Here is a 26452-nt window from a genome sequence, read left to right on the forward strand (position 1 = left end):
ATAGCAATTAATTAATATTTAATATAATGATGAGGTTAACAAGGATTGTTAACTGATTAATAGAAATTAAAGGAACATAAACTTCAATAATTTATATTTGTGTAGAAATTACACTCAATTTGTGAATTGCTTTAACTGAATTGTACATAAATATAGTTCGTTTCAAAATATTTCGTCTTATAAAATTGCAAATGAAAAATAATTTTAAAATTATTATTGACGTTTCAAAAACAATCAATAAATTATGTATATAAGATGATTTTCAAATTAATTGAAATAAACACTAGTGTTGCTATAAAAAACAAAGAAACGACACTTAATGTTTATTTTTTCAGTTCTTTCTTAAATAAGCAATATTTCTTCACCTACGTTAATTAACCTCTATTATCTTATTTTAATTAAACAAAATTGACACTTGTGACAGTGACATTTGTGACGGTGACATTTATGACAGATCTATCATAGACATCATAATCTACATCATAACTGAAGAAATCCAAACTGTATTCGAAAAGGCTGGATGTAGGTTCTCCATTATATAAATGGCTGACAGATGCAATACATGTCTGAGCTTCTTTATAGTCACACTTTACTCAGTTTTCTTCTGTACCATATTTACTAATTTTGTTTGTTTGTTACGCTTGCACGCCAAAACTAGTTCATTGGAACCGGATGTTTTTAAAATAATCATAAAAAATTATATTTATTTTATTGGTACAGAAACACTTGTTTAATTATAGCATAGTCCGGAAAGTGATGTCCATTGTTGTAGCCTTTGACGGAAATTGGCCTCAATTCTTTGCAGCATGTCTACATCAATCTGGGTGACGTGTCGACGAATTGCGATCTTTAGGTCCTCCAAAGTACATTCAGATGAAAATGGGCTTCGTCACTCATTAACAATATCAAATTTTCATTTTCTTCAAAAATGGTAAGCATATGTCGACAAAATTGTAATCGCTGCTGGAAATCTCGCTCTTTTAACTGCTGCACGTCGGCTATCTTGTGATGATTTGAATTGCTGCTTGGCTTTTGACAAAGGCTTCCCTAACTTGTTCTCCGGAGTGCTAGCAATTCGTTGATAACCCAATACTTTTTTTTTCAATTTTGATTCACTTGTTCGAAGTTTTTTTACCCATCGCAATATTGTGTTACCAGAAGGGACACTTGCATTACGATGGATATTAAACTGACGGCGGAAATCTCGCTGAGCAGCAGTTACGGATTCGTCATTTCGCACAAAAATGTCATACGCGTACAAGCGTTGATCTAGGGTCCAGGACTCCATCTAAATGACTGAAATATAAATTCTATGAACAAAGGGTACGTTAGATACCAGTCACGCGCCCCTCCCATCATGAGCGCCCGTGCACTTCAAAAATATTCGGTTCCCGTGAATGACCTTGTATATTCAGTATAAAACTATTTGAATTTTTGAGGTTAGATGTCATTTTTGTGGTTAGATGCTATTCTTTGTTTTAGATCAGCAAAAGCTGCACGAAATCAAAAATACGCTGAGCTGAGAAGACAACGGCAAGCAAAGCGACAAAGTGTTTTGATAGTAGCTGAAACTCCTTTTCAGGCACGAGTTCGTTCAGCAGCTAGGAAAGCGAGAATAATCGCAAGCGAGAAGAGTTCATAATGCAGAACTGCAGACCACGCGGATTGGTCGGTATTCAATGGTACTGGGTTTCAATATGATCCTTCAATTTTAATATCTTAATCATCATAATTAATGAATAAAAAATGTCACTATTGCGATGCTCTCAAATGGAAAGATTAAACTGTTGAAATGTGCTGTTCCAGCGATTAAGTTTACTTGGTCAACCAGAAGAGCCTTTAAAAACTTTATTGTTATAGATGAGTCAAAGCAATTTTTAAGCAAAATAAGAAAGTATAACTCTTACTTTCAAATGACATCCATTGGAGTTGATAAAGAGATAAGAATACCCGGATTTTCACCAACATTCATTGTACAAGGTCAGATATATCATGGTCTACAGAAGACAGGTCTAACTTCCTAGCCTCATGAGATAACAATTAATCTGAATTAAGCGAAGTTAAATATGTATTTGTTCATGTAAGTACGGGAGGAAGGGACTTGTATCATTGTTTCACTATCAGAAACAGTTTGAAAGAAAATTAACAGATGTCGCCCATAAATCTATTTGAATTTTTGAGGTTAGGTGTCATTTTTTGGTTAGTTGCTATTCATTATGATTCCAATTATTTCCACTGAACTTCCATTCCAATTCAAAACATAACAAAGCACAAGGGCAGATATTACAGGTATCGGGAGTGTATTTAGAAAAGCCACGATTCTCTCATGGTCCACTATATATGTAGGCTATTCGCGTGTGTCTAATTTACATATATTTGCACTCGAAGGAAAAACTATCAAGTTCTGTTAGTAGAGTTCTTGATTAGATACTTGCAATATAACGTATGGTGAATGCGCTATTCACTCGTCGTCCATTTTTTTTGTATTTTTTTGTGATCTGTTCAAATTATGTTGTAACTGTTTTTATAGAGACAATTTCTAATAAGGCGATAGTAATAAATAACTTTATGTCACACATCGGCATAGTGAAAATAAATAAATTGGATAATAAGTGTTTAGTGAATCGTTTAGTGTATAAATAAATTGCGTTATTATGATAAATCATGGGTATAAATTCATCCTACCGCTTGAAAACTGATACGAAATATCTTGTAACGAACTTTACAAAATAATATGTTCGACCTATATATAGTTGTGGTAGTTATTGGGTATACTTCTGCAATAACGTTCCCGGTGAATTTTTAAGTAAAACTTATGTTTAAACACCTTCTTACAGGTAAGGCAATTATAAGTACCTGTTTTCTTACATTCTATACGTAAATGTCTCTTGAGCGAGTCCAATCTTTTATAAACTTTGTCGCATTGTGAACAAGGAAACGCAGCACTCAAACCTAAAATACACATTATTTTATATCTCACTAACATCGTAGTTTTTCATAAATAAATATTTTCAATACTGTCATTCGTTTTAATATTGAAACATTTTTTGTGAAATATTTTATTCTTCATTGACATAATTTGACATATGACGTTGACATGACAGTGTTGCCATTTAACGAAATAAACTATGAAGTCATATAGAGTTTGACATTTGACGTCTTATAATGTTTTTTTTATTTTTAACCGTTAAACTCGTTAAAACTTGACTTATAATGATTATTATGTTACAGTATAAACGTATAATCAGATAAAAAAGGAGCACTTAGTCACAATTAAAATTTAATCATTTGTCGTGGCACCAGTTTTGGGATCCTATCATTAAATAACTCCGCCCACCGATCATTTAATCAGTTAGTCACAGTTTCTTTCAACTTTCGATTAGATTTAAGTTTTGGGAACAGATTTTTGAATCTTCATTGTTTTGTAATTAAAAACACCGATAGAAACGTTCAAGCTTTGTCTGCAATGAGTGACCGATTCTTGACGGTTCTTACTCTAAAAATGATCCTCGTATATTATTTTTATTGAAGTATTAAATGGAGGCTATAATAGATTTTTCGATTTTAAAAATTCGCTTCTAGATATCGTTATATTATGTTTGCAGTATAAATGCTGCTGCATTCCATGAATATACTTCGAAGAGAATTTGCAATGGTCACAATAGTATAGAGGACCTTCAATACAAGTATATTTCTTGTGGTTCCATAAAGTCGCTTGATGTTTATAAGTTTTCCCACATTTATCGCATTTGTTTTTCGATGAGTTAGCTAAAATAAAAAATAGAATCAAATAATGATCCTCAAGAAGTTGGCACCGCACTTTGAGGGTCGTGCCAGGTTGATCTAGATTTATTCTAATTTGTTCCAATACGGAGAAAATTGAAAAAAAACGACTTTCGACCTAACACTACATTTTTATCGCGATTCCGGTAGTTGTTCTGTGTTCTAGGTTTGTTCTATACTGTTCCAAAATATAGCATTCAAAACAATCCATAGATATTTCAAGAAAATTGATTTTATTATGTAAGTAATATCGAAAAATGGCTATTATATTGAATATTCTGAGTTTTTCTAGTTTCTCCTAGATTTTTCGAAGTTTCTTTACCTTCTTATGTAATAGAGAAAGTTAATTACTGTACTTTCAAGTTTTAGCGGTTGTTCTACATTTTCCCAGAAATGTTTTTCGAGTGCTATAACGTTCTAGAACAAAGTAGAACAAATCTATAATAGCCTAGAATAACCTTTAAAATTTAGGAACAACAAAGTAGGACAAATCTCGAACGACTTATATTTTTTTTGTAATTTCAAAGAGCGGTGCCAACTTCCTCGGGGTCAAATGGTGGAATAATAAACTACCTATTACTACTTGTATGTTTCCATAAACTTATTATTAAATCTAAAATTGCGAATCTGAAGCTACGTCATGTTGAATGAGTTAGGGCCCAAAAATTATTTGGTTAGGTGAACCAAATCAATTTTCATAGAGTATATCATGTCCCTAATCCATGATATATGTACCCGCAATCATTTCTTGAGTCTCTAATAAATTTCGGCGAAGTTCCAAAAGAAGGTTGGGGCATTCTAAATTTCAATCTTTTATGATAAAATTGTAAAGATCAAAGTTGTAGGAAAAGTTTTCAGCTCATAATTTTTCAAAAATTCATAAAAAGCTTTTAAATTTCTCTACTTATATTTAATACATAATATAAATTTCATATATATGAAATTAGCCTTAATATATAAATATAAATATATTGGGCAGACTAAGAGATCCATTATTGTGCGGTTTAAAGAGCACATCACAGCCGATCACAATCATGACATAAATATTAATAATGTAAAATTGTTAAAAAATGTATCCAATAATAAATTGTTGGATGCATTGTTGGAGAGTAGCTTAAATAGGGTCAAAGGGCCAATTCCCTACAGCTCACTCTATAGTTTAGTAGTTAAAGAATGAATGTGAAGATTCCCGCCAAGGAATTTGTTCCAGCTGGAACTAATTTTCGCGGGAGAAGGTATATTGGTGGGCAAATTTAGTATAAAATAGGAAAGCCAAGTCATTAGTCTCTGAAGACGATAACTTGGTTATCGAAACGTGCGTCGGGCAGTGTAATTGTTAGTAGTTGGTGTAGTGGTGTTGTAAACAGTGTATTCAGTAATTAGAAGAAAGATTTTGAAAATTTCACATATATTTTTATTCAAGCACTGTTCATTCGATAAATATTGATAATTTTGAGTTATAGTTTAGTAGAAAATTTCCCACGATTAAGATGTGTAGTGCCCCAAATTGCATCTTAAGCTTCAACATGAATTTATTGAAAAATTCAGGGAACTGATTGAGGGGCGAATCAATTGAAGTCAAGTTAATTTTTCGATTTTACTTTCTCAAACTAGTAATTTTCTTCTCGATGGCAATAAATTAGTGAGTGATATTTTTTCCAAATTTTTACATCGTTAAATATTTCACCCACTATTAACAACAATTTTCAATATTCAAGTTTTATATCTATACAAACTGATACACTGGATGTTTGAAAAATATTTTATTGATTAAATATACATAATTAAATAATAAAGAGATACCAATGATACCAAATATTTTTAGTTTTTATACTTGTAATAGATATACTGTACATTTTTCATCCTTAATAACGCATGACAAGAAGTACCAATTCGGTAAAAATCTGTAATTTTTAAAAACAATACCGATTTCCGTGGAAGGATTATTCTATTCTATTTATATTCGTCTTCAAAATCTATATTGCGCTAAGTATCTCAGATTGTTTCACCAGAATAATCTTTAAATGAATTATTTGTAGAGTTGTTGACATCCTTGAACAAACTCATGATTAATTCGATGGATATAATCTTTCAAAATCATTCCTTAGCATCAACAATAATCAAAATAAGTTTGAGAAAATTTTATAGCATCTTTTTATAATTGAAATTCCCTTTTATTTCTTATATTTGAGTTTGCAAATATATTCAATGTATTCAATACAATCATCGATGATTTCTTCGGCCACCTGTTCAGCTCTGTCTTTCATATTTTGTTCAATTTCTTCCTTCCAGTTCCTCGAGAATCTTCCTCGTCTCCTTATATTCTGCGGTGGATACATCAATGTTTTCTTTGACCACCTGTTCAGGTCTGTCTTCTATATTTTGTTCAATTCCTTCCTTCCAGTTCCTCGAGGATCTTCCTCGTCTCCTTCTATTCTATATATTCTATTCTATATATTACTTAATATGAAGAAAAATGCTGCCGAAAGTCATCGTATTTTTGTGGAAGTTTATGGTGAAAATGCTCTAGCTGAACGAACGTGCCAAAAGTAGTTTGCACGATTTAAAAGTGGTGATTTTGGCTTGGAAGACGATGAACGTCCTGGGCAGCCAAAACAGTTTTAAGATGAAGAACTGGAAGCATTACTCGTTGAAGATTGTTGCCAAACACAAGAAAAGCTCGCGAAATCTTTGGGTGTCACTCAAGCAGTCATTTCAAATCGTTTAAAAGCATGGATATATTCAAAAGCAAGGAAATTGGGTTCCACATGAATTCAAGCCGAGTGACGTCGAAAGGCGGTTTTGCATGTCCGAAATGCTGCTGGAAAGCCACAGAAGGAAGTCATTTTTGCATCGGATTGTTACTGGTGATAAAAAATGGATCATATGTGAAATCCGGCCAACCAGCCAATTCAACGGCAAAGCCGAATATCCATGGCGCGAATGTAATGCTCTCTATTTGGTGGGATCAGAAGGGTGTGCTGTATCATGAGTTGCTAAATGCGGCTGAAACCATCAATGGAGAACGCTACCGAACACAATTAATCCGTTTGAAGAGAGTAGTAACCGAAAAACGCCCGGAATATGCGATCAGACACAAGGCAATAATTTTCCATCATGACAACACTCGGCTCCACGTAGCTATTCCGGTTAAGAACTATTTGGAAAACAGTGGATGGAAAGTTTTACCTCACCCGCCTTATAGCCCAGACCTTACCCCTTCTGACTACCATTTGTTCCGGTCGATGCAGAACGCCTTCACTAGAATACGGTTCACATCAGAACAAGATATTCATCCTTAGCTGCCAAGCCGGCACAGTTCTTTTGGGATGGGATCCACAAATTGCCAGAAAGATGGGAAAAGGCTTCAGAAATACTTTGAATAATACTATTGTACATGGTTTTCTTAAATAAACGTTAAAATTTAAAAAAAAAAACGCACGAATGAAGTTATAGAATTAAAGAAGAACGTTGAGATATTTTCACTATATCCCAGCTGGCACATGACTATATATACAAGGTAAGACTATAAAGTTACGAGACTAGCGCTGCTACAGAAAAAGTACGCATGCGCTAAATGTTTAGCCTGAGGTCTATTCTTTCGAATGTGATGTCTACCGTGTTTGTAGATAAACCACTGTGAAATTTCACGTGAAACTTGGAAAAACTGCAAATGAAATCTATAATTTATTGACACAAGTATATGGTAATGAATTTTTGTCGCAGTCGCGTGTTTTTGAGGGGTTTAAGCGTTTACAAGATTAAGATGATTCACGTTCGTCATGTCAAAAGTCGAAATTTAAAAAAATTCAGTTGTTTTTTGGCAATAAATCCTTCATTTTCCAAGATATACACTTATTTTGTAGAAAAAAAGTGCTCAATATCATACATACAAATTTTTTAGCTTTGAATCACCATACTCAACTTTCATGATTAATTTTATGGTTATATTTTATAAAAAAAAAAAAATGTTACGTTTTTCTGTGATAAGTCAATCAGTTTTTATGCAAAAAAATTGTACAATTACCAATTTTAAACGTTTTTCATTCACTTTAAAAAAGGTTATTGAGTTCTCTCCAAAAATTCTCGAGTTATTTATGCTTTTTATTTTGACGTTCTTGTAAAATAACCAACCTCCATTAGCCAATAAGCGAATTTTATTTTTAGTTTTCATTAGCTCCTTTTTTGTTAGAAATGAATGAAGTTATTTGTGAAGAAAGATTGCAAAACATGCGTTTTTTATTGAAAAATGTATAGTTTCAATAGTTATAATTTCGAAACTATAATTCGAAAGAATTTAGAAAGTACACTTCGACGCAAGGTAGATTTTGAAGAGGAAAAAATCGGTGTTATTACTCAAAATTACACGGGAAAAGTCTGGTGTCTGGACTACTATAAATACTCGTACTTGCTGTGATGAATACACAAAATATGCCGTTTTAGCACATCGCGTCTACTGGTTCTGTAATCGCACAAAGGACAAACATGCTCTTTAATATTGTTGCAAACTTTTTCGTGCCTTTTGAGATTCCTTTTCGCTGTATAACTTTTACCACACGCGCTACATTCGTAACGCCTCATTACACCTAAAAAATTAATTTATTTAATAAAAAAAAACTAATTTTTCTGATAGGAATAAAGCGATTGAATAAAATTATAATTTACGCGACATTTTTTATTATAAAAATATAATTTTATAAAGACAGAATTACGTTGTGTCATGTCGTGCTAGAATATGCCGCTTCAAAGTATCTCTTCTCGTAGTTTTATAATCACAAAGAGGACATAATATATCTTTAAGATGAGATCCACATTCCTTCACATGTCTTCTTAAATTTTTTTTGCTGGTGTAACCTTTACCACAATTACAGTAGTGTAGTGACCGTTGAGCTGAAATAACATTCATATTATTCATCTTGCGGAAAACCTCTGATGAATATACAGTAAATAACAAAATAAAAAGAGTCAAATCTTGTTTTAACACAATAATTTGGCCTTTAGAAACCCCATTTTTTGTTGTACTCTACCATAATAGTCAGTATCTTCGTTGGTTATAATGAAGTCTAATGAATTGCTTTGGTTTCCTCGAACGGATACTATCCAAGAGTTAGAACACATTCCAGGACATTCCAACTGCCTCCATTTGTAGTTATATCACGAATATATTTGATTAAAGTGTGTCTTTCAAAGACATAGATAATTATATACTCAGTGTGACATTCACAATTAATATATTTCAAAATTTTGTTGCCCTTTTAATCAAGTTTTATTATAAATTTCTTTCAGTTTAATATCCATAACAGATGATGAATAAATTTTAGTTTATAACTTTAGTTAACCACGAATTGACTGGAGAAATAAAAACTAGACAACAGGGTGGTAGTAAAACAAAGAAGAAGACAAAAGAGATTGCGAAAACAACAAAATAAAGAACGAATTAAAAGATGATGTAAAAAGAGTAGTAGATATAATCTAATTAATAGAATAAAACCGGAAAAAGATTGTGGAGAGGATGATACAACAACAATGTGATAAGATGGATGGGTGAAGAAAGAAATAGAATAAAAAAGCAAAAAAAAATTGAGTGACTGACACAAAACATGAAGCTACAACTGAAGGAAATGATATAGTAAGTGAATTAGAAAGGAATAAAACCCTAAAAAGAGAAAAGATTGACGAGATAGGGAAAATAGGATCAACTAAAAGAAAGCAATGATAGTATTTGATGGACTGGATGGAATACTAGGATAGGATAGTACAAATATAGTTATAAGAAGAAGACATTTATGTAACAATATTTTTAATAAAAATTAAATACTACATAGTGTGATTGTATCTTAAACAATGTTTAGTTAAATTCTCTTTTAATTTTGCCGAATATTTACAACCTGGAGATTTACATTCGAAGTTTGGCGCCTTGCCGCATTCGTATCGCAAATGTCTCCAAAGAGACGAGTGATGTTTGTACATGCGACCGCAACTAGGACATTTATTCTTTGGATCAAAATCTAAAAACCGAATAACTACATTAAATATATTTCAATGCAATCGATCAAACGATTTGGAAACTATAGGATTGTTGAAAATTACAGTATCGAAATATCTAATTTCGTAAGAAGCTGCTCTCTCCAATTTCGTTGATTCTTGTTGATGTACAGATGTAGTCCGGGAGCTAGCAACAAAAATACTCAACCAAGTTGTATTAGAAAGTTGTATAATAAAGTCTAGTGAACGTTAACAGCGGTTCACTGGGTGGGATGAGATGAGAAAGAAAAAAGGAATTTAGTCATTTCCTCCCAACTAAAAATTTGTCAAACTATCCCAATATCTCGAGGAAACAAAATAATCAGCCGACTATACTATAATCTATTATACGAGGTCTGGCTATTAAATAACGAAACTGCGGGCCTAGAGGGCACGACTCAAAACACGTTTCCGTCACTATTATAGTATTTGTTGCAAGAGACCTATGGGGACAATTCTCTATCTCGTGCGCGCGTTCTTGAGTGGTGTAAGCGCTTTAGTGAGTGCCTCGAAAACACTGAAGATGACCAGCGCCCAGATCGTCCTTTGACTGTTTCAACTCCGTAAACAGTGACCAAAATCAACCAAATTCTGCGTGCAGATCGTCGAATGAGCATCCGGATAATTGCTGATGCTGTAAACGCCGATAAAGAAACGGTTAGACAAATTTTATACATGGCACAAGTCAGTGCGAGGTTGGTGCGAAAAATCTGACTCCTGACCAATAGCTCTAGAGTCAACGGGTCAGCTTAGATTTCCTTGAAAGATTAAAAAAGGATCTTCTTTGAAAGGGACCCGATTTGAGTCGATGGAAGAGCTCCTAAAGACCCTAACCAAAGAAGACTTTCAGCACTGCTTCGATCAATGGAAAAGGTGTGTGGCGAGGGGAAGTGACTATATTGAAGGGATGCATTCGATCGTAGAATAATTTTTATAATAAAACCCTTTTTCGTAATCATTCTCGTTATTTAATAGCCAGACCTCGTATAATACACTATAGTATAGTCAGCTGATTATTTTCTTTTTTTTTTCTCATCTCATCCCACCCACCGAGACGCTACTGACGTTCACTAGGTTTTATTATCTTTCGAAAGGAAATAATTAATCAAATTTTCACCTGGCTCCCGGACCAATACGAGTTGTGTTGGTTTTTAAATAAAAAATATTTTATAATATTCAATGGATATTTACGTTAATCAGTTATAAACTATTCTCAAATAAATAATGTCTTTTGTAATGTTTCACTAAATTCCCTTTAAGTTTCGTTATAAAATTACAATTAGGTCTGTCGCAGGCGAAATTCGGTTCTTTTCCACATTCATATTTTCCATGTCTATTAAGAGATTGAACGTGCTTGTAGGATTTATAACAATTTCTACATTTGTATTTTTTTTGACCTAAAAAAAACAAATATGACGTTAATACAATGAAAAATAACTCTCCTTAGATACCCCATTATGTTAAAGAAGTATAGGGAACTTGATAAACTGATTAAGAGATTGTTATTTAGCTTAGCTCAGTGAAAGCAATAGAAATAAGTTCAGTTTGATGAGGTGCAATGTCCGTATCCGTATCCAATATGGTTTTGTTGTCAAAAATTTACCAGATTACATGAGGAAACAGGTTTATTTCAGTCTAACCGAACAGTTTTTTGGCTAGGGTAATATAGGAGGTCTGCCTACGTCCCTTAAACCAACTGTTACCGCAAGGTAAGAATGTAGTGTCTCCACTACAGTAAATAAATCAGTATAGCCTCAGCCTTCATTCGTATGAGAGTTGTTAGTCGAAATATTAGAGCAATGAATCTCTGTTTCTCAAAGTGGCATCTACATTAAAAGGAATAAGATCTGATTATGTTGAAGCTGTGAAAGAGAAAGCGACAGTCTCGATATATAATCGATAAATCGTTAAAACTAAATTCAAATGTATAATTTTGCTATACGTTTATGTCTTAATTAAAATTTTATTTTCCCTCAGTATCATGAGAAAGACAAATTAGTATTTGGAAATCATCTGCTTTGAATTACTAACTGGAAAATTTTTTATAAAACACCGTGAAAATAAACAAACATACCTGGTAATTTTAAAAATATACCCCAACCGTTCAAATTTTTATTTTAAAAATATAAGAAAAAACAAAATACATATTTTATAAGAAGTGTGTGTGTGTTTTTTTAAGTCACTGAAATAGGAAAACAAAATAAGAAAGATCCTATTCTCGAATATATAACATTCTACGTATACCATCCTCGATTCTATCCGATTTACGTCTATTTGATTTCTTCTAATTGGGAAAATCTTATTTCTGGATGCCTGTTCATTACGTGGGATATAACTGTAGCTTTCTGTTTACCTTTGTAGGGACATGCTGGACAATTGAATTTAGGAGGTTTTTGGCACTCGAATTTTATGTGTCTCCATAAGGATCTTTTCGCTTTATATACTCTACCACATGTTATACACGGAAAAAATAGGACACCTAAAATTTTTAATATTTATTAAGTTACATAGGGACAAGATATTTATTAAAAACAAATTTTCAGCGTCAGAAATAATTAAATCAAATCGAAAAAGCTTTCAAAGATTTACATTACTATTTTATAATTACGAAATAACATGAATGACAGTTATACAACAATGTATACTATAGTATTCAGTAGCTCTAATATATTTTTACACTAGTAGTTAGTTTATCATACACAGTCATTAAGAATTGTGATAATAGAAAACATTTATGGTCAAAGTAATCTATCAACAAGTGACCAGTTTTTTTTAATATAGATCATACTTCATAAAAATTGTTGCACGTCATTAATGATTTTGTTTTTAAAAAAACATAACACCCATAACATAATTGTAAGACAAGGTTAAATTTTTTCATTTATATGCTTAAGGAATAATTCAATTTCGTTTGTGATTTGGAATAAATCAACTTTTGCCGATTTGGTTTGATGCACAAAGCTTTCTATGCTAGAATTAGACCGTATCTAAGCGAATTAAATTTCTTCCGTCCTGAATGCCTTCCTATCGAATCTTCTCAGACTACCGGACAATAGAATGCACCAAAATCATTACTCAGCTCACCTCATTCGACAAACACCACACCAACCAATAGAAGAACACTTCAATAATATACTAAATGAGTTCAAAACCTTTGTACACATTTACATAGACGTATCGAACCTCCAAATATATGTTAAAAGTTCCTCCAACCCATCAAACGAACCCAATCACTTCATACTCACAGATTCCCTTAGCTCAATCCAAACTCTTCAAAAAATTCATTCAAATATAATAGAAGGAAACGAAGAGGTAGACTTGGCCGCTAAGGAAGCTGTGTCCACACACTTCGTGAAGTGAAAGACTCAGTAAAACTACTGAAAACTCGCAGAGATGAAGTTTTTCTAACACGTCTCCGTCTAGGTCATAGGCGACTGACCCACAGCTACTTATTTGATGAGAAACCTGAACCAAAATGTAGCAACTGCAATTGGAAATGGACTATAAAACACATAATCGCAGAATGTCTTTACATAACTATTATTTACCTTAAACTGACCTCGATCATAAACTTAGTTACAATGAATATTTATAGATAAAACACTTAATTTTTACTATAATTCATCATCATCATCCAGTGTGGATTTTTTCCCATCCAGTAATGATTTTGTCGATTTACCTCAATGTTTAATATAAACGCAAAATTATTAGTAAACAAAAGGTTGTCTATTAGCATGGAAAATAAAGGTCGAAGAATCAAGATAAAATTTTTTTAGAAGACGCTGAGTTCCTCAACAAGATGTTTAACCACATTCGCGCTATACCTTCGTGGTACCTGCTGAAAACAACGACCTTTTTCATACATATCAAATATTACAATGAAGATGAAAGAATGAAGATATTTATAGATTAGATTCAACAATCCAACGAATCATTAACCAACTTGAAATTGCTTTCACTTCGACATTTGTTAGCTCGGCTTCAAATATTTTGGAATTTTCGAAAGCTTATTCTTTCATAAATTGAAACAGAAATCTATATATTATGTAAATAAACTTTTGATGAAAATAATAATACAATTTAACAAATTTCTCTTTAATATTGTCAAGCAAAGGTCGAAACGATGTCTCACAAACCAAAATAGTGTCCGTTGAAGTTAAAACTTGCAAGTACCAGCTGATTTGTTCATCATCATTTACCTGGAATTATTTCTACGACGTTTATGATTGTAGTTTAGTCCTAGTTAGACCTGTGAAACGTAAGTACGTGGTGTGATTTATACCTTTTGAACTAAAACATCTTTTACAGACTTTCGTATAGGTTCGTTCTCGAAAAGTTTAGGCAAAAATAAGCAGTAGTTGAATTGAAAAAAACTCGGCTACCACGTGAATAAATATGCGTCCACCAGGAGATTTGACGATAGAAAACATTCAGGGAGACCTCAAAAAACTACAACCACTGAAAATAAACGTTTTGTATTGATCAGGAGCTCAAATAAATGAATCTAAGTGTTCACTTCTAGAGTGAAGAACAGATTAAGAGTAGCTGGCTTTTTTGAAAAGGTGGTATTGAACAAACCTCTTTCACGATGTCAAAATGAAATTAAGAAGTCTAAAGGAAAGGTGCTCAAGTCAATGTATATTCCCGGCTGTAAAAAATGATTTGGGGATGTTTAGAAGAAAGGGCGACTGGAAACCTGTAAAAAATTAACGGAATTTTGGAGAAAGGAAGCTATAAAAAATGTAGTGAGCTCTGGCCAACGCCTGATCGGCAAAAAATTTATCTTCCAGTATAACAACGATTCCACGCATTCCTCGAAGCCGTACAAATACTGTTTGAAATAATTGGAGAGGAAGAATGTATTGAAAGTAATAATTAGGCCGTCACAGTCTCCCGATCTCAGCCCGATTGAGTTTTTGGACAGGGAGGTCAGAAACCAGTGTCCTATTTCTATTTTCTTTCGTGCGAGAATACAAAAATTATAAATATAATAAAAGCAAAAAAGGGAATTACTTCGATGGATAAAAAATTTATATTTTTAAAATAACAGATTGTAGTTTTATGATTAATATTTTCTCATTTTCATAAGTTCTTCAAAATAAAAATATCAAAATCGATCGTATTGTTTTTATTTGTATTGAGCGAACTGTATGGTGGAAAAAACTTTTTACCGATTGCAGCAAACCGCAAATTATGTCACACCTTTTTTTAGAAGACTATATAGAAGAAAATGAGAACACTAAAATAGTAATTTACATTATTTATATCCAGAGAAATCAGTCAGAGACAGTTGCCACGTAATTAAAACATAAATTTTATAGTTGGCGATAAAAAAAAAAATTTAAAACTTATTTTTGATATGCAACGATTCATTTCGCATCTTGAATTGTTATTATTCATGAAATGATTTAAAAAATATATAAATCAAGTTTACTGGGCGGCCAAAGCAAATGGAATTTTCGAAATTTGAAAACACCAAAAACTTTTTTAGAAACATCTTCTCCGTACCTCCATATATTATTTATTTGATGCGTTGTTTTTACTATGCTTGGCGTACAAATATACAAATTCTTAAATTTTACATTTTTTATAAAACGATCCATGTAGTCCGAATACTAATGAATGATATGCATTTGACACAAATAACCAATAAACTCACAGAGTTACACATATTTCCAAATTGAAGCATCCTGTATAAATTATTATTGAATTTACTCCAATTAACAGACTTAAAATATCAAATATAAACATATCCCTTTGGCGTGCAACAATTTTTATTCGCTATTCATTAAATGATCCACATAAACATTCATGAGTTAGATTTTTAGTACGAGGGCGTGTCACTAAAAATACGACTTTTTGAATTTACCGCCTTATAGACACTGCTCGAATCAAGATATAATTAATATTTAATAATACTGCATCGACAATTTCAATTACAATTTCAAGAAACGTATTTGTGGTGTCTATTTAGACAACATTTTCATACTGAATGCAATCCAGAACAAGGATTAAAACTGAAGCCTCCTTTTGTCGATATCAAGCAAGCGTAGAGAAAATTTTATCAGCGCAGCATTTGGTAAAAAAAAACCAAGAATGAAGTAAGTAGCTGTCGAAAGAAGTCTAGTCGCAAAATTTTGTAATAAAAAGTTCTAAGCAAGAACTTTCAACAGTGATGTTTAAGTTTCTATTAGAAATGATCCTGAGAAGCAGTCACATCCGTACCCAGGGGATGATTTACAACAACATAACACAAATCCCTGCACACACAGTAGAATAGAAAAGGATCTATAAAAAATGTTCCTACTTTGAAAAAGGCTAGAAGTACGAAAACCTGAAGGTAATAGCGACGAAAGAATGAAAGTAAAACCAGGGAAATCGAGAACCATTTGGAGCCCTACGAGGACTCCACCTAGATCCACCTAGTAATGCATTTAAAAGAAAAAAAACAAAATAAGCATAAGGGAGAGAAGGGTAATAGGGAGGATTTCCGGAAGAGCGCACGAGCAAAGCAAAAGAAAGAACGCGGAGATTAAGCTATGTGGTCAAAGCGAAAAGACTCCGTTGGAAGGGACAAAATGGACGAAGAGAGTCCATGTAGAGAAGATTTAGAAAGAATAGGATTAAAGAACTGGCGTGAAGCAACTATGAACAAAAATAGATGAAGGAAGGCAGAAGAGCGATTCCAACTCTTGTACCTATAAGGTCTGTTGAGCACGTACTTTTTGACACGCCCTCGTATTACACCCACCCCTCATAACTATATGTCGTGTAGTCGAAGATAAATAATGACATTTTGAATAGTAATACTTTGAAACTAAAAGTTATCATTTATGGACATGTTGATGTCGCTGTACAATGATTAATTTTTCAATAATAATTGCCGAAATTATTCAATTTATCGTTGCAGTCGTTGGTTGTCATATGAATGTGGTGTTTGTGTTGCATATGTTGACGTATCATGTAACGCCTGGTAGCTCTGTATCCGCACGAAGGAAATAAGCAGGGATACGCCTTTAGGGTATCACAATTAAGTTTGGTATGCCTCCAAAGGGATCTTTTGGCTCCGTATTGTTTTCCGCAATGATGGCATTCATATCTGTCTAGAAAAATAAATTAAACGGTGATAAAATATATTCACAATAAATAAAAGTTTAAATAGAAATTAAAAGAACGCGAAAATTTTAAAAGAATAAAACAAAAAGAGAGGCATAAAGTGCATTTATTATTAAATGTTCAACATACAGAAATATTTTTATAAATTAAATAAGTTATAAGCTTCTTTTTCATGTTTTCTTGAAACGTGGTGATTCAAGGAATAACTGTATTTAGTTTGGTAGTTACAGTATTGACAGGAAAATCGAGGTTTTTGTAAGCATTCTATTTTCAAATGGCGGCTCAATGAATGTTTGGTTTTATAACATTTTTGACAGTTCTGACAACAATAAACTAAAACAAAAAAATATTATTAGAAATACCGCCATGGAGCGAAAATATAGTAAAATTCAAGCTCTCAAAATACCCAGCAACAGTTGAAGAACACATCAAGATATAAACCTAAGAGAACTAGGACAGGATAGCTACTCGATCCAACACCTGAAGAGAATTATGAATAGGTAGAAACCTTCAGAGCTGGTGTAAATGCTGATGAAAGTATTGTGGCGCCTTGCATCTTAATAAAACGATAATCCCTCCACATCTGACTGACCGATACCTATAATTAAATTAATCCTTCCCAATATACTTGAGTTCGGGAAACGTCAAAACGTTTTACCTGCTCTTTGTTTCTTACTCGAGGTGTTTGGAATCGTGGAGAAATTTATTCTGACTCGAGATCGCAAAGCGAAACTGCACTGTTTCCAGAGATTTAGCTCGCGCGACATAGTTTAATCTTTCGATATACAGGGTGCGTTTTAGAAACAAAAGTAAGTTTAAAACCGCGGCAGCAGCTAAATACTTTTATGGCTCTCTCGATAGGGAGGAACTTAAACGTTCCACAAGCTTTGATTGGCTAAACCTTATTGTTAATTTGCGATTTGTGATATAACTCGCAAGCGAACGTTTTGAAAGACCCTGTATATAACTTTGTATATATAGTTTTGTTGATTTATTCTAGTAAATTTAAGTTATCGAACTCCACTACTTTCGATACTACGATTAGCGCTCTTAGCGTAAAGGTAAAGCACGGCGATAAGTGCGAGTTCACACATGGTTGATAACTTTTGACCTTGAACAGATAATATCTTCAAGCGCAGCGATTCAAACTAGAGAAACTGTAAACTCTTCGGCTGGTTTTGAAGGCTTTCCATTCGCTTCATTTACACTTTTTTAAGTTGATTTGCACGCCTAGATAGTCGAATGACTTGTTATAAACGAAGATAAATGAAAAATTACTACAAAAATACAGTCTAACCTGTAACATAACTTCCTAGTAGAAGTTTTTCGGTTGGTTATTCAGTAGCTTTGCAACACATCCTGAATGTCCTTGCATGAGGCAAATCAACAACATCTTAAAACTTCCTTTAGCGGTACAAACAGTTGAAATTCTGAGGGAAAGAGATCTGGGTTAAAAGGAGGGTGTTCCAGGATCTTAAAATACTTGTTGGTTATTTATATGCCGTGTACGGTTATAGGTTTGTTCTCCAAAGTAAATTAATAAAATGTTTACTATAGACTTTATAGAGTGAACAAAAACTGTGAGTAAGGATCGACAAAATAACTTATTACAAAATTTATAGGTGTACGGCACTATTATTAAAAAAATATCGGTTGATATGTACAAAATAAAGTCATTGTTTTTCCGTCATCAAAGTCTTTAGCTCTGCTCTATTCATCGCCAAACCATGTTTGATTTTGAGATGGTGCTGCATCGTTTGAGCATATTTGGTAGACAGTTTACAATATGGACAAAATATTTTTGGTCTCTTCCCGCACGTATATTTAGTGTGATTATAAAATGATCCCTGATGATGGTATGTTTTTTGGCAATTCGTACACGTGTAAATTTTTGGTTTATAGTCTACAAAATAAAAAAGAAATAAACATACAAAAAACAAACAAGAATATTTTGAAATGTGTTATTATTTAGTCTTTAAACTACTAAAAAAGTAAAATTACATGCTGAGATGCTAAAGGACTAAAAAGAAAGATACAATTTGATCAATTTAATAACGAATCAGCACACTTTGAAACATGATTTTTATTTATAAGAATAAATGGAATATTTTGATTGTTCCCAAAACGTCTCAAGGATATGAACAAGGTTTACTAATATTTCTAGAGATTTTAGAGAGTTCTAGGTAAATCAATGGAATGTTCTAGATGTTCAAATATTATAAAAAGAGTTTTCTAATGTCTCTAGAGCTTTTAGAATGTTCTGGGCGAGTTTGTTGAATGTTCTAATTGTTATAAGATTTCTAAATATTATAAAAAAAGTTTACTGATGTTTCAAGAGTTTTTCGAAAGTTTTAGGCGAGTCTGTGGAATGTTCTAGATGTTCAAATATTATAAAAAGAGTTTTCTAACGTCTCTAGAGCTTTTAGAATGTTCTGGGCGAGTTTGTGGAATGTTCTAATTGTTATAAGATTTCTAAATATTATAAAAAAAGTTTACTGATGTTTCAAGAGTTTTTCGAAAGTTTTAGTCGAGTATGTGGAATGTTCTAGATGTTCAAATATTAGAAAAAGAGTTTTCTGATATTTCTAGAACTTTTAGAATGTTCTGAGCGAGTTTGTGGAATGTTCTAATTGTTATAAGATTTCTAAATATTATAAAAAAAGTTTACTGATGTTTCAAGAGTTTTTCGAAAGTTTTAGTCGAGTATGTGGAATGTTCTAGATGTTCAAATATTAGAAAAAGAGTTTTCTGATATTTCTAGAACTTTTAGAATGTTCTGAGCGAGTTTGTGGAATGTTCTAATTGTTATAAGATTTCTAAATATTATAAAAAAAGTTTACTGATGTTTCAAGAGTTTTTCGAAAGTTTTAGGCGAGTATGTGGAATGTTCTAGATGTTCAAATATTAGAAAAAGAGTTTTCTGATATTTCTAGAACTTTTAGAATGTTCTGGGCGAGTTTGTGGAATGTTCTAATTGTTATAAGATGTCTCGATATTATAAAAAATGTTTGCTGTTGTTTATAGAGGTTTTCGAAAGTTTTACGCGAGTCTGTGGAATGTTCTAGATGTTCAAATATTATAAAAGGAGTTTTCTGATATTTCTAGAACTTTTAGAATGTTCTGAGCGAGTTTGTGGAATGTTCTAATTGTTATAAGATGTCTCGATATTATAAAAAAAGTTTACTAATGTTTATAGAGTTTTTCGAAAGTTTTAGTCGAGTCTGTGGAATGTTCTAGATGTTCAAATATTATAAAAAGAGTTTTCTAACGTCTCTAGAGCTTTTAGAATGTTCTGGGCGAGTTTGTGGAATGCTCTAATTGTTAAAAGATGTCTAAATATTATAAAAAAAGTTTACTGATTCTTATAGAGTTTTTCGAAAGTTTTAGTCGAGTCTGTGGAATGTTCTAGATGTTCAAATATTATAAAAAGAGTTTTCTGATATTTCTAGAACTTTTAGAATGTTCTGAGCGAGTTTGTGGAATGTTCTAATTGTTATAAGATTTCTAAATATTATAAAAAAAGTTTACTGATGTTTCAAGAGTTTTTCGAAAGTTTTACGCGAGTCTGTGGAATGTTCTAGATGTTCAAATATTATAAAAAGAGTTTTCTAACGTCTCTAGAGCTTTTAGAATGTTCTGGGCGAGTTTGTGGAATGTTCTAATTGTAAAAAGATGTCTAAATATTATAAAAAAAGTTTACTGATGTTTATAGAGTTTTTCGAAAGTTTTAGGTGAGTCTGTGGAATGTTCTAGTGGTCTCAATAATGTCTCTCTAGATTGGTGTTATCAAGGAGCTTGATTACCATATTTTAATCAATTTTATTAATTGATGTCTGTAGATTGATTGCTGCTTCTTCGAGGGAATTGCTTATAGTCAAAATGGCTGTGTCGTGCGTAATCAAATTAAGGGATGTCACTAGTGTATGAGAGGTAAAAGACCCAAGAACACTACCTTGTGGTACACCCGCGTTGGTTCCCCTAGTCCAAGTGAGCATCTTCTTGCTTAATTTTAAAGGCTCTTTCTCTCATCAGGAGAAGTTTTGCATATTGCTTAGGCAAGAGTTTATTCAGTCTGTATACGAGTCCTTCCTGTCAAACTTTCCACGTCTAAGAAAACAGATGATTACGAATTCCTCATCATTTTATTACTCTCGCATTCATTAGAATAGGCTATAATATTGTGAAAATTTTCGTTGTTAATCGGATGAATACAATTCTATTACGGTTGGGTTAGATCTTACCTGGTAGATCTTTGTTAAACTTATGAGGGTTTGAGCAGTTTTATTATAAATTTTTTGAGTCATAGCTACTTAATTCAACAATAATTTATGACAGCTGTGAAAGTAACGAACGTGTATGATACAAAGTCAAACTTGTTGAAAAATATTCATCTTATATACGGGAAAAACTGAGTTTTATTATTATATTTCATCAATCAATTTATAAAAAAAAGGTTTAGAATTCACAATATAATTGATCGAACATCGTTAGAAATTTCTCGTAGAAAACAGTATGTAATCGGTTAACGTGCTTTTTCATGTCGTATTTAATTTTAGTTTTCAAAGGACAATAAGGACACTGGAACTTTTTTTCTTTTCCGCATACGTATTTCATGTGAGTATAAAGGCTTCCTTTGTTTTTTAAAATCTTGTAACATATTTTGCATTGACCGCCGCCTGGTGGTACTAAAAATAAAAAAAATAGTAAGAGGTTTTTTTAAAAATTATTGAAAATAATAAATATATACTCCTAAGTTCTAAATTTTGATGATAATTCTGAGAAAAATAGTTTTTCTTCATAAAAACTTTCTCATATACTAAAATCTAAAATATATACGTGTACATGCACGAGGTATGTGAATTTCTGTATAAGAGAAATTGTTAAATAAACATAAGCAAAAATATTTTGTTAAGAAAAAAACAATTAATTTGTTGAAATGAAAATAAATTTAATGTCAAATCGACAGAATATTGAAATCAGTTACTAATTTAATGATTTATTTAGCTTTGATTCGGCGCCCTACTTTTTTCTCAATTTTATACTACAAACCAATAGTTTACCTCACCATTATATGAAAAAGAAACTCAAACATATTTTAAAAACTATGAATTTGTTATTAAAATTTAGAATAGCAACTAAACTTACTACCAGAAAAATACTATTAAATAGATTGCACCCCTCAAGAAAACAAAGAAAAAACCGTGCTCTTGGAAACCCTGTACTTTTAGCTGCACCAATTTAAAAAAAATTCACACATTTGATTCGTTTTTTTTTCATTTGTATTACCTATACATTATCATTAACTAATTTGTTAAGGAGGAGTCTGAGAAGATTATAATCCTTACAAGAAAAAATTATATTCTGACGAAAAAAACTTGATGATATTTATTTTGTGTCAGTTGATAAATGTATCCAATCAATCAACACCAAACATTTTTTTGTAACAGTAAAAATTGATTATATAGATAAAATATTCAAAATAATTGAATTAAAATCCATTTCAGCCTGCGCCTTTTTTTGATAAGACACTTCCTAAAATATAATTTTTTAAAAAATAATGGAAACTAGTTAAATTAATTCATGTAGACAAACCAGTCTCCAAAAAATGTTTGTGTATGTTTTAATAGCTTCTCCTTTCGGGGATATCCCAAAAGCTTGATATATACAACACTGGTAAACACATTTAACGAAATGATCGATAGAATTGACTCCCATTGTGACGCTATAAGGCAGAATATTGGAATACTCTTCCAAGTTCAAAGAAATATCCTCCGTAGACTCCGGAAGTGTGCCCGCTTCGAAAATTCATTATAGTTTTTTATGTTGTTACTTAACTAACCAACTAAATGTTTCTAAATTTCAATTTTTTCCTTATGTAAGAACACGTAATATACAGTACAATTAGAAATATTTGATTGTATTTTAATAAGTATTTTCAATAAATAATTACAATTTATGATAATTTTTTTCAGAATGTTTCTTTATGGCGAACGGTTTCCTTAACATGTACAATGATCTAAACGTCTACATATCTCCTAAACCATAAATTTTATCGAGTTAAACAAACTTTTTGTTGAAAAATCGATCAAAAAGTTAATTTTTGCTATCTTTAGATTGTACAGGTTGTTCCGTATTGTTAAACATTTAATTTCTGAACGTCGAAGGCCTATAACTCGACACAAGGGGCCGTATGAAACATTTTTTTTATACCACAGCATTATTTCACGTCATCTACTCTTTGCATTAAGTCCCGGAGCACCCTGCATAAATAAATATATAAATAAAAATTGCGGTATTGTAATAAATGAAACTTTTATTATTATCAAAATAAGCCCGGTCTGGCATAATACGTTTCTAAAAATTCATCCAAATACTCAGCGTGTTTCATAGAAACGTGACTCAACAACGGAGACTTTTGCTTGGAAGCGTAATTGCATAAAGGACACTTAAACGTTGCCGGTTTTCCGCACTCCAATCGCAGATGGCGCAACAAGCTCGATCGAAGTTTATAAGTTTTGTGACATTGGATGCAGAGAAATCCTGAAAAAAATTATCACTGTCAACATTTAATCAATTAACTTTGAAGTTGAGAGATCTACCACCACGAAAAAGTACAAGGATTCATTGAAATGAAACAAAATATATTTTTTAATTGTGTAATAATGTATAAATCATAATTCACTAATATAGATAAGTAAAGTAATGAATTGGTTCTTCATATTCATTTATCCTGCAGAAATTATTTCTTGGTGAACGTTTCGACCGAATCACAAGAATTTTACAATAAAGGGATGAAGATGAAAACGATATTATTTAATTTTAGATTCAATATATTATAGATGACTTAAAAAAACAAATATAAAAAATTTCTATAACTGATTAAAAGTAAATCATTTTAGAAAAACTTTTGAATTAAATCTTTGTCGGCTAGTGTATATGAAACTTTTATAGAAAGTATAGATATTATGCTTAACAAATGTGAATAAAAACATGTTACTCTTGAAAAAATATAGAAATAGTTCTAATCTGATCGTTCTATAAAAGGAATTCAAGATTTTCGTCTGTTTGAACTGATTTTTTACAGCTTGCATTGTTGTGGCGTCTTCTCCGATTGGTTTCCTTCATTTTTTTCGAAGAATGCTGGCAAACAAATGCTGTTGTACCATTCAGAATTGCCCGTTCTACTTTGCTCTAATGGAGCGACCATTTGCTTCGAAGTGCTTCGAGCGCGATAACTTTTGTTGAATTTGGTTTGTCTTGATGGATTCTTACAGTCGACGAGGTGGATCGAGACGGTGTTTCATCACCAAAAATCGAAGCGTGAAAAGACGTTCACAAAAATATTAAACTTTATAATAAAAGTGTCAGATTTGACGTATTCTCATCAGTGTTGCCATATCTTAAAACTTAAGTGGTATATTCATAAAAATAAAGGAAATTGTTTGTAAAAATATTGATACTAAGATAAAGAATCTTCATCAACGTCAATTGTTGTGGTGCAGAATGATTCGTCGTCTCTGATTGGTTTCCATAATATTTTCGAGCACATCTGGCAAACAAATGCTGTTGTACCATTCGGAATTGACAGTTATACTTTGCTTTAATGGAGCGACCATTTGCTTCGAAGTGCTTCGAGCGCGATAACTTTTGTTGAATTTGGTTTGTCTTGATGGATTCTTACAGTCGACGAGGTGGATCGAGACGGTGTTTCATCACCAAAAATCGAAGCGTGAAAAGACGTTCACAAAAATATTAAACTTTATAATAAAAGTGTCAGATTTGACGTATTCTCATCAGTGTTGCCATATCTTAAAACTTAAGTGGTATATTCATAAAAATAAAGGAAATTGTTTGTAAAAATATTGATACTAAGATAAAGAATCTTCATCAACGTCAATTGTTGTGGTGCAGAATGATTCGTCGTCTCTAATTGGTTTCCATAATATTTTCGAGCACATCTGGCAAACAAATGCTGTTGTACCATTCAGAATTGACTGATATCAATGTCGGATTTGACATATTTTTATCAGTGTTGCCACATCTCATAACTTAAGTGGCATCATTCGTAAAAATAAAGGAAAGAGTACGAAGTATTTGTAAAAAATTGATACTAAGATAAGAATCTTCATCAACGTCAATTTATTGTCGATTTTTTTTTTCCTAAAAACATGTTGCTCTTGAAAAAATTAGTTAAAATCTGACCGTTACGAGTTACCGAAATAATTAGTAGTGATTTGATTTTGTTTGTAACAGATTTCTTTTTCGTAAATATTAAAAATTTAGATGAGTAGTTGCTAATTTGCATCTTTTATTGGTTACGTGATTCTTCAATGCTTGTTTGTGCCAAAATCCTCTTCCACATAAATTGCAAAGGAAAGATTTCGTTTTGCCACATTCATATTTTTGATGATTATAAAGGGAAGTTTGATATTTGTAGGTTTTCTTGCACGTTAAACATGAAATTTTCCTTTCGTTGCCTAAAACATAATGAAATAATTATTACTACCAAAAGAGCAAAGTTAAAAAATAATAATAATCTAGTTTATATACGGGTGGAAACAAAAACTAGCGATATTAAATTTTTATTTTGAAATTTTTAAGGTAAGAAAAGAAACTATAATAATAAATTTGTTTTTTTCTCAATAGTTTATAAAAAATAATTTGTTAATTTATAACAATTTCTAAATTATCGAACTATAGTATACTGTGGAATTAACAATACCAAAATGTAACGAATTAAAAATGGAATTATTGAGCTAGATTATCGGTTTCTCTTCATCAAACCAAGGCAAACGTATCAATTGTTTGGGTCCTATCAAACCCCAGCATCCCAGGAAACTAAAAAGCAGATCAATGTGTCAACTAAGCATCAGATGACAAGAGATAATCGAAACGAGAGTTCAGAGCAAGTGGTAAAGTTGGTGGAACAGATCGCAATCGATATCATAATTTATAAAAACATAGAATATTATAAGAAATTGTTTTCACGTAGCTCGCTAATTTCATTTTTAGTTTGTTATACTGTAATATTGACGTATGTGATGTTAGTTTCTCCATATAAAATATAAGCTATAAGACAACTAAAAGTAAAGATACGAGGTTAGTCCAAATATTAGCTTGATTAATGTTGAAAAAAATTTGATAATTTCCACAGTTTTTGTTTTCTTCATACTTATGCCACGTCTCTGGAAGCTTTCGGACGCCTTTTTGTAAAAATGTTTCCATTGTAGCCGAACTGTATACGGTCTGGCGTCGCTTTGCACAGTTCATTGTTCAGAAACACGGTACACAACACCTTCGCTTTAACTGGCGCGGTTTTATCTTTCTTCCTCCATTAAATTATCTTCTATCTTTTGCTACCGCTGAAAAAGCCACGTTCAAACTTCGCAGCGTGTGAATTTCCGCTCAAAATTCAAAAGTTTTGGCTGAAATTTTGATTTTACCAAACGATATCGCGTAAAGTACTGCGTCGGTCTCCCGAAATGAGTTTTTCTATTTGAACCACTCTCGTAACAAATGTACAAAATCA

The 26452-nt window shown here is 32.0% G+C and overlaps 1 protein-coding gene across 3 annotated transcripts in view; it reads right to left on the reverse strand.

Moving 5' to 3' along the window:
* LOC130904067 (longitudinals lacking protein, isoforms A/B/D/L) overlaps positions 1-26452 on the reverse strand; it is a 593400-nt gene that overhangs the window by 15815 nt on the left and 551133 nt on the right. Inside the window, exons 5-6 of one of the 3 annotated variants that reach the window (XM_057816620.1) lie at positions 8496-8673; positions 6227-8369 (exon numbers count right to left, since the gene is read on the reverse strand). The exons of 1 other annotated variant lie outside the window; for it this stretch is intronic. In XM_057816620.1, the coding sequence (XP_057672603.1) occupies positions 8345-8369; positions 8496-8673 (203 nt within the window). In that variant the 3' untranslated portion in view covers positions 6227-8344. Of the gene's footprint in view, positions 1-2856; positions 2953-6226; positions 8370-8495; positions 8674-26452 lie in introns of those variants that run through there. One more of the 3 variants, XM_057816616.1, reaches the window with a different exon arrangement.

Source organism: Diorhabda carinulata, chromosome 2 (assembly GCF_026250575.1).
Source record: "Diorhabda carinulata isolate Delta chromosome 2, icDioCari1.1, whole genome shotgun sequence".
Lineage (NCBI taxonomy): Eukaryota > Metazoa > Arthropoda > Insecta > Coleoptera > Chrysomelidae > Diorhabda > Diorhabda carinulata.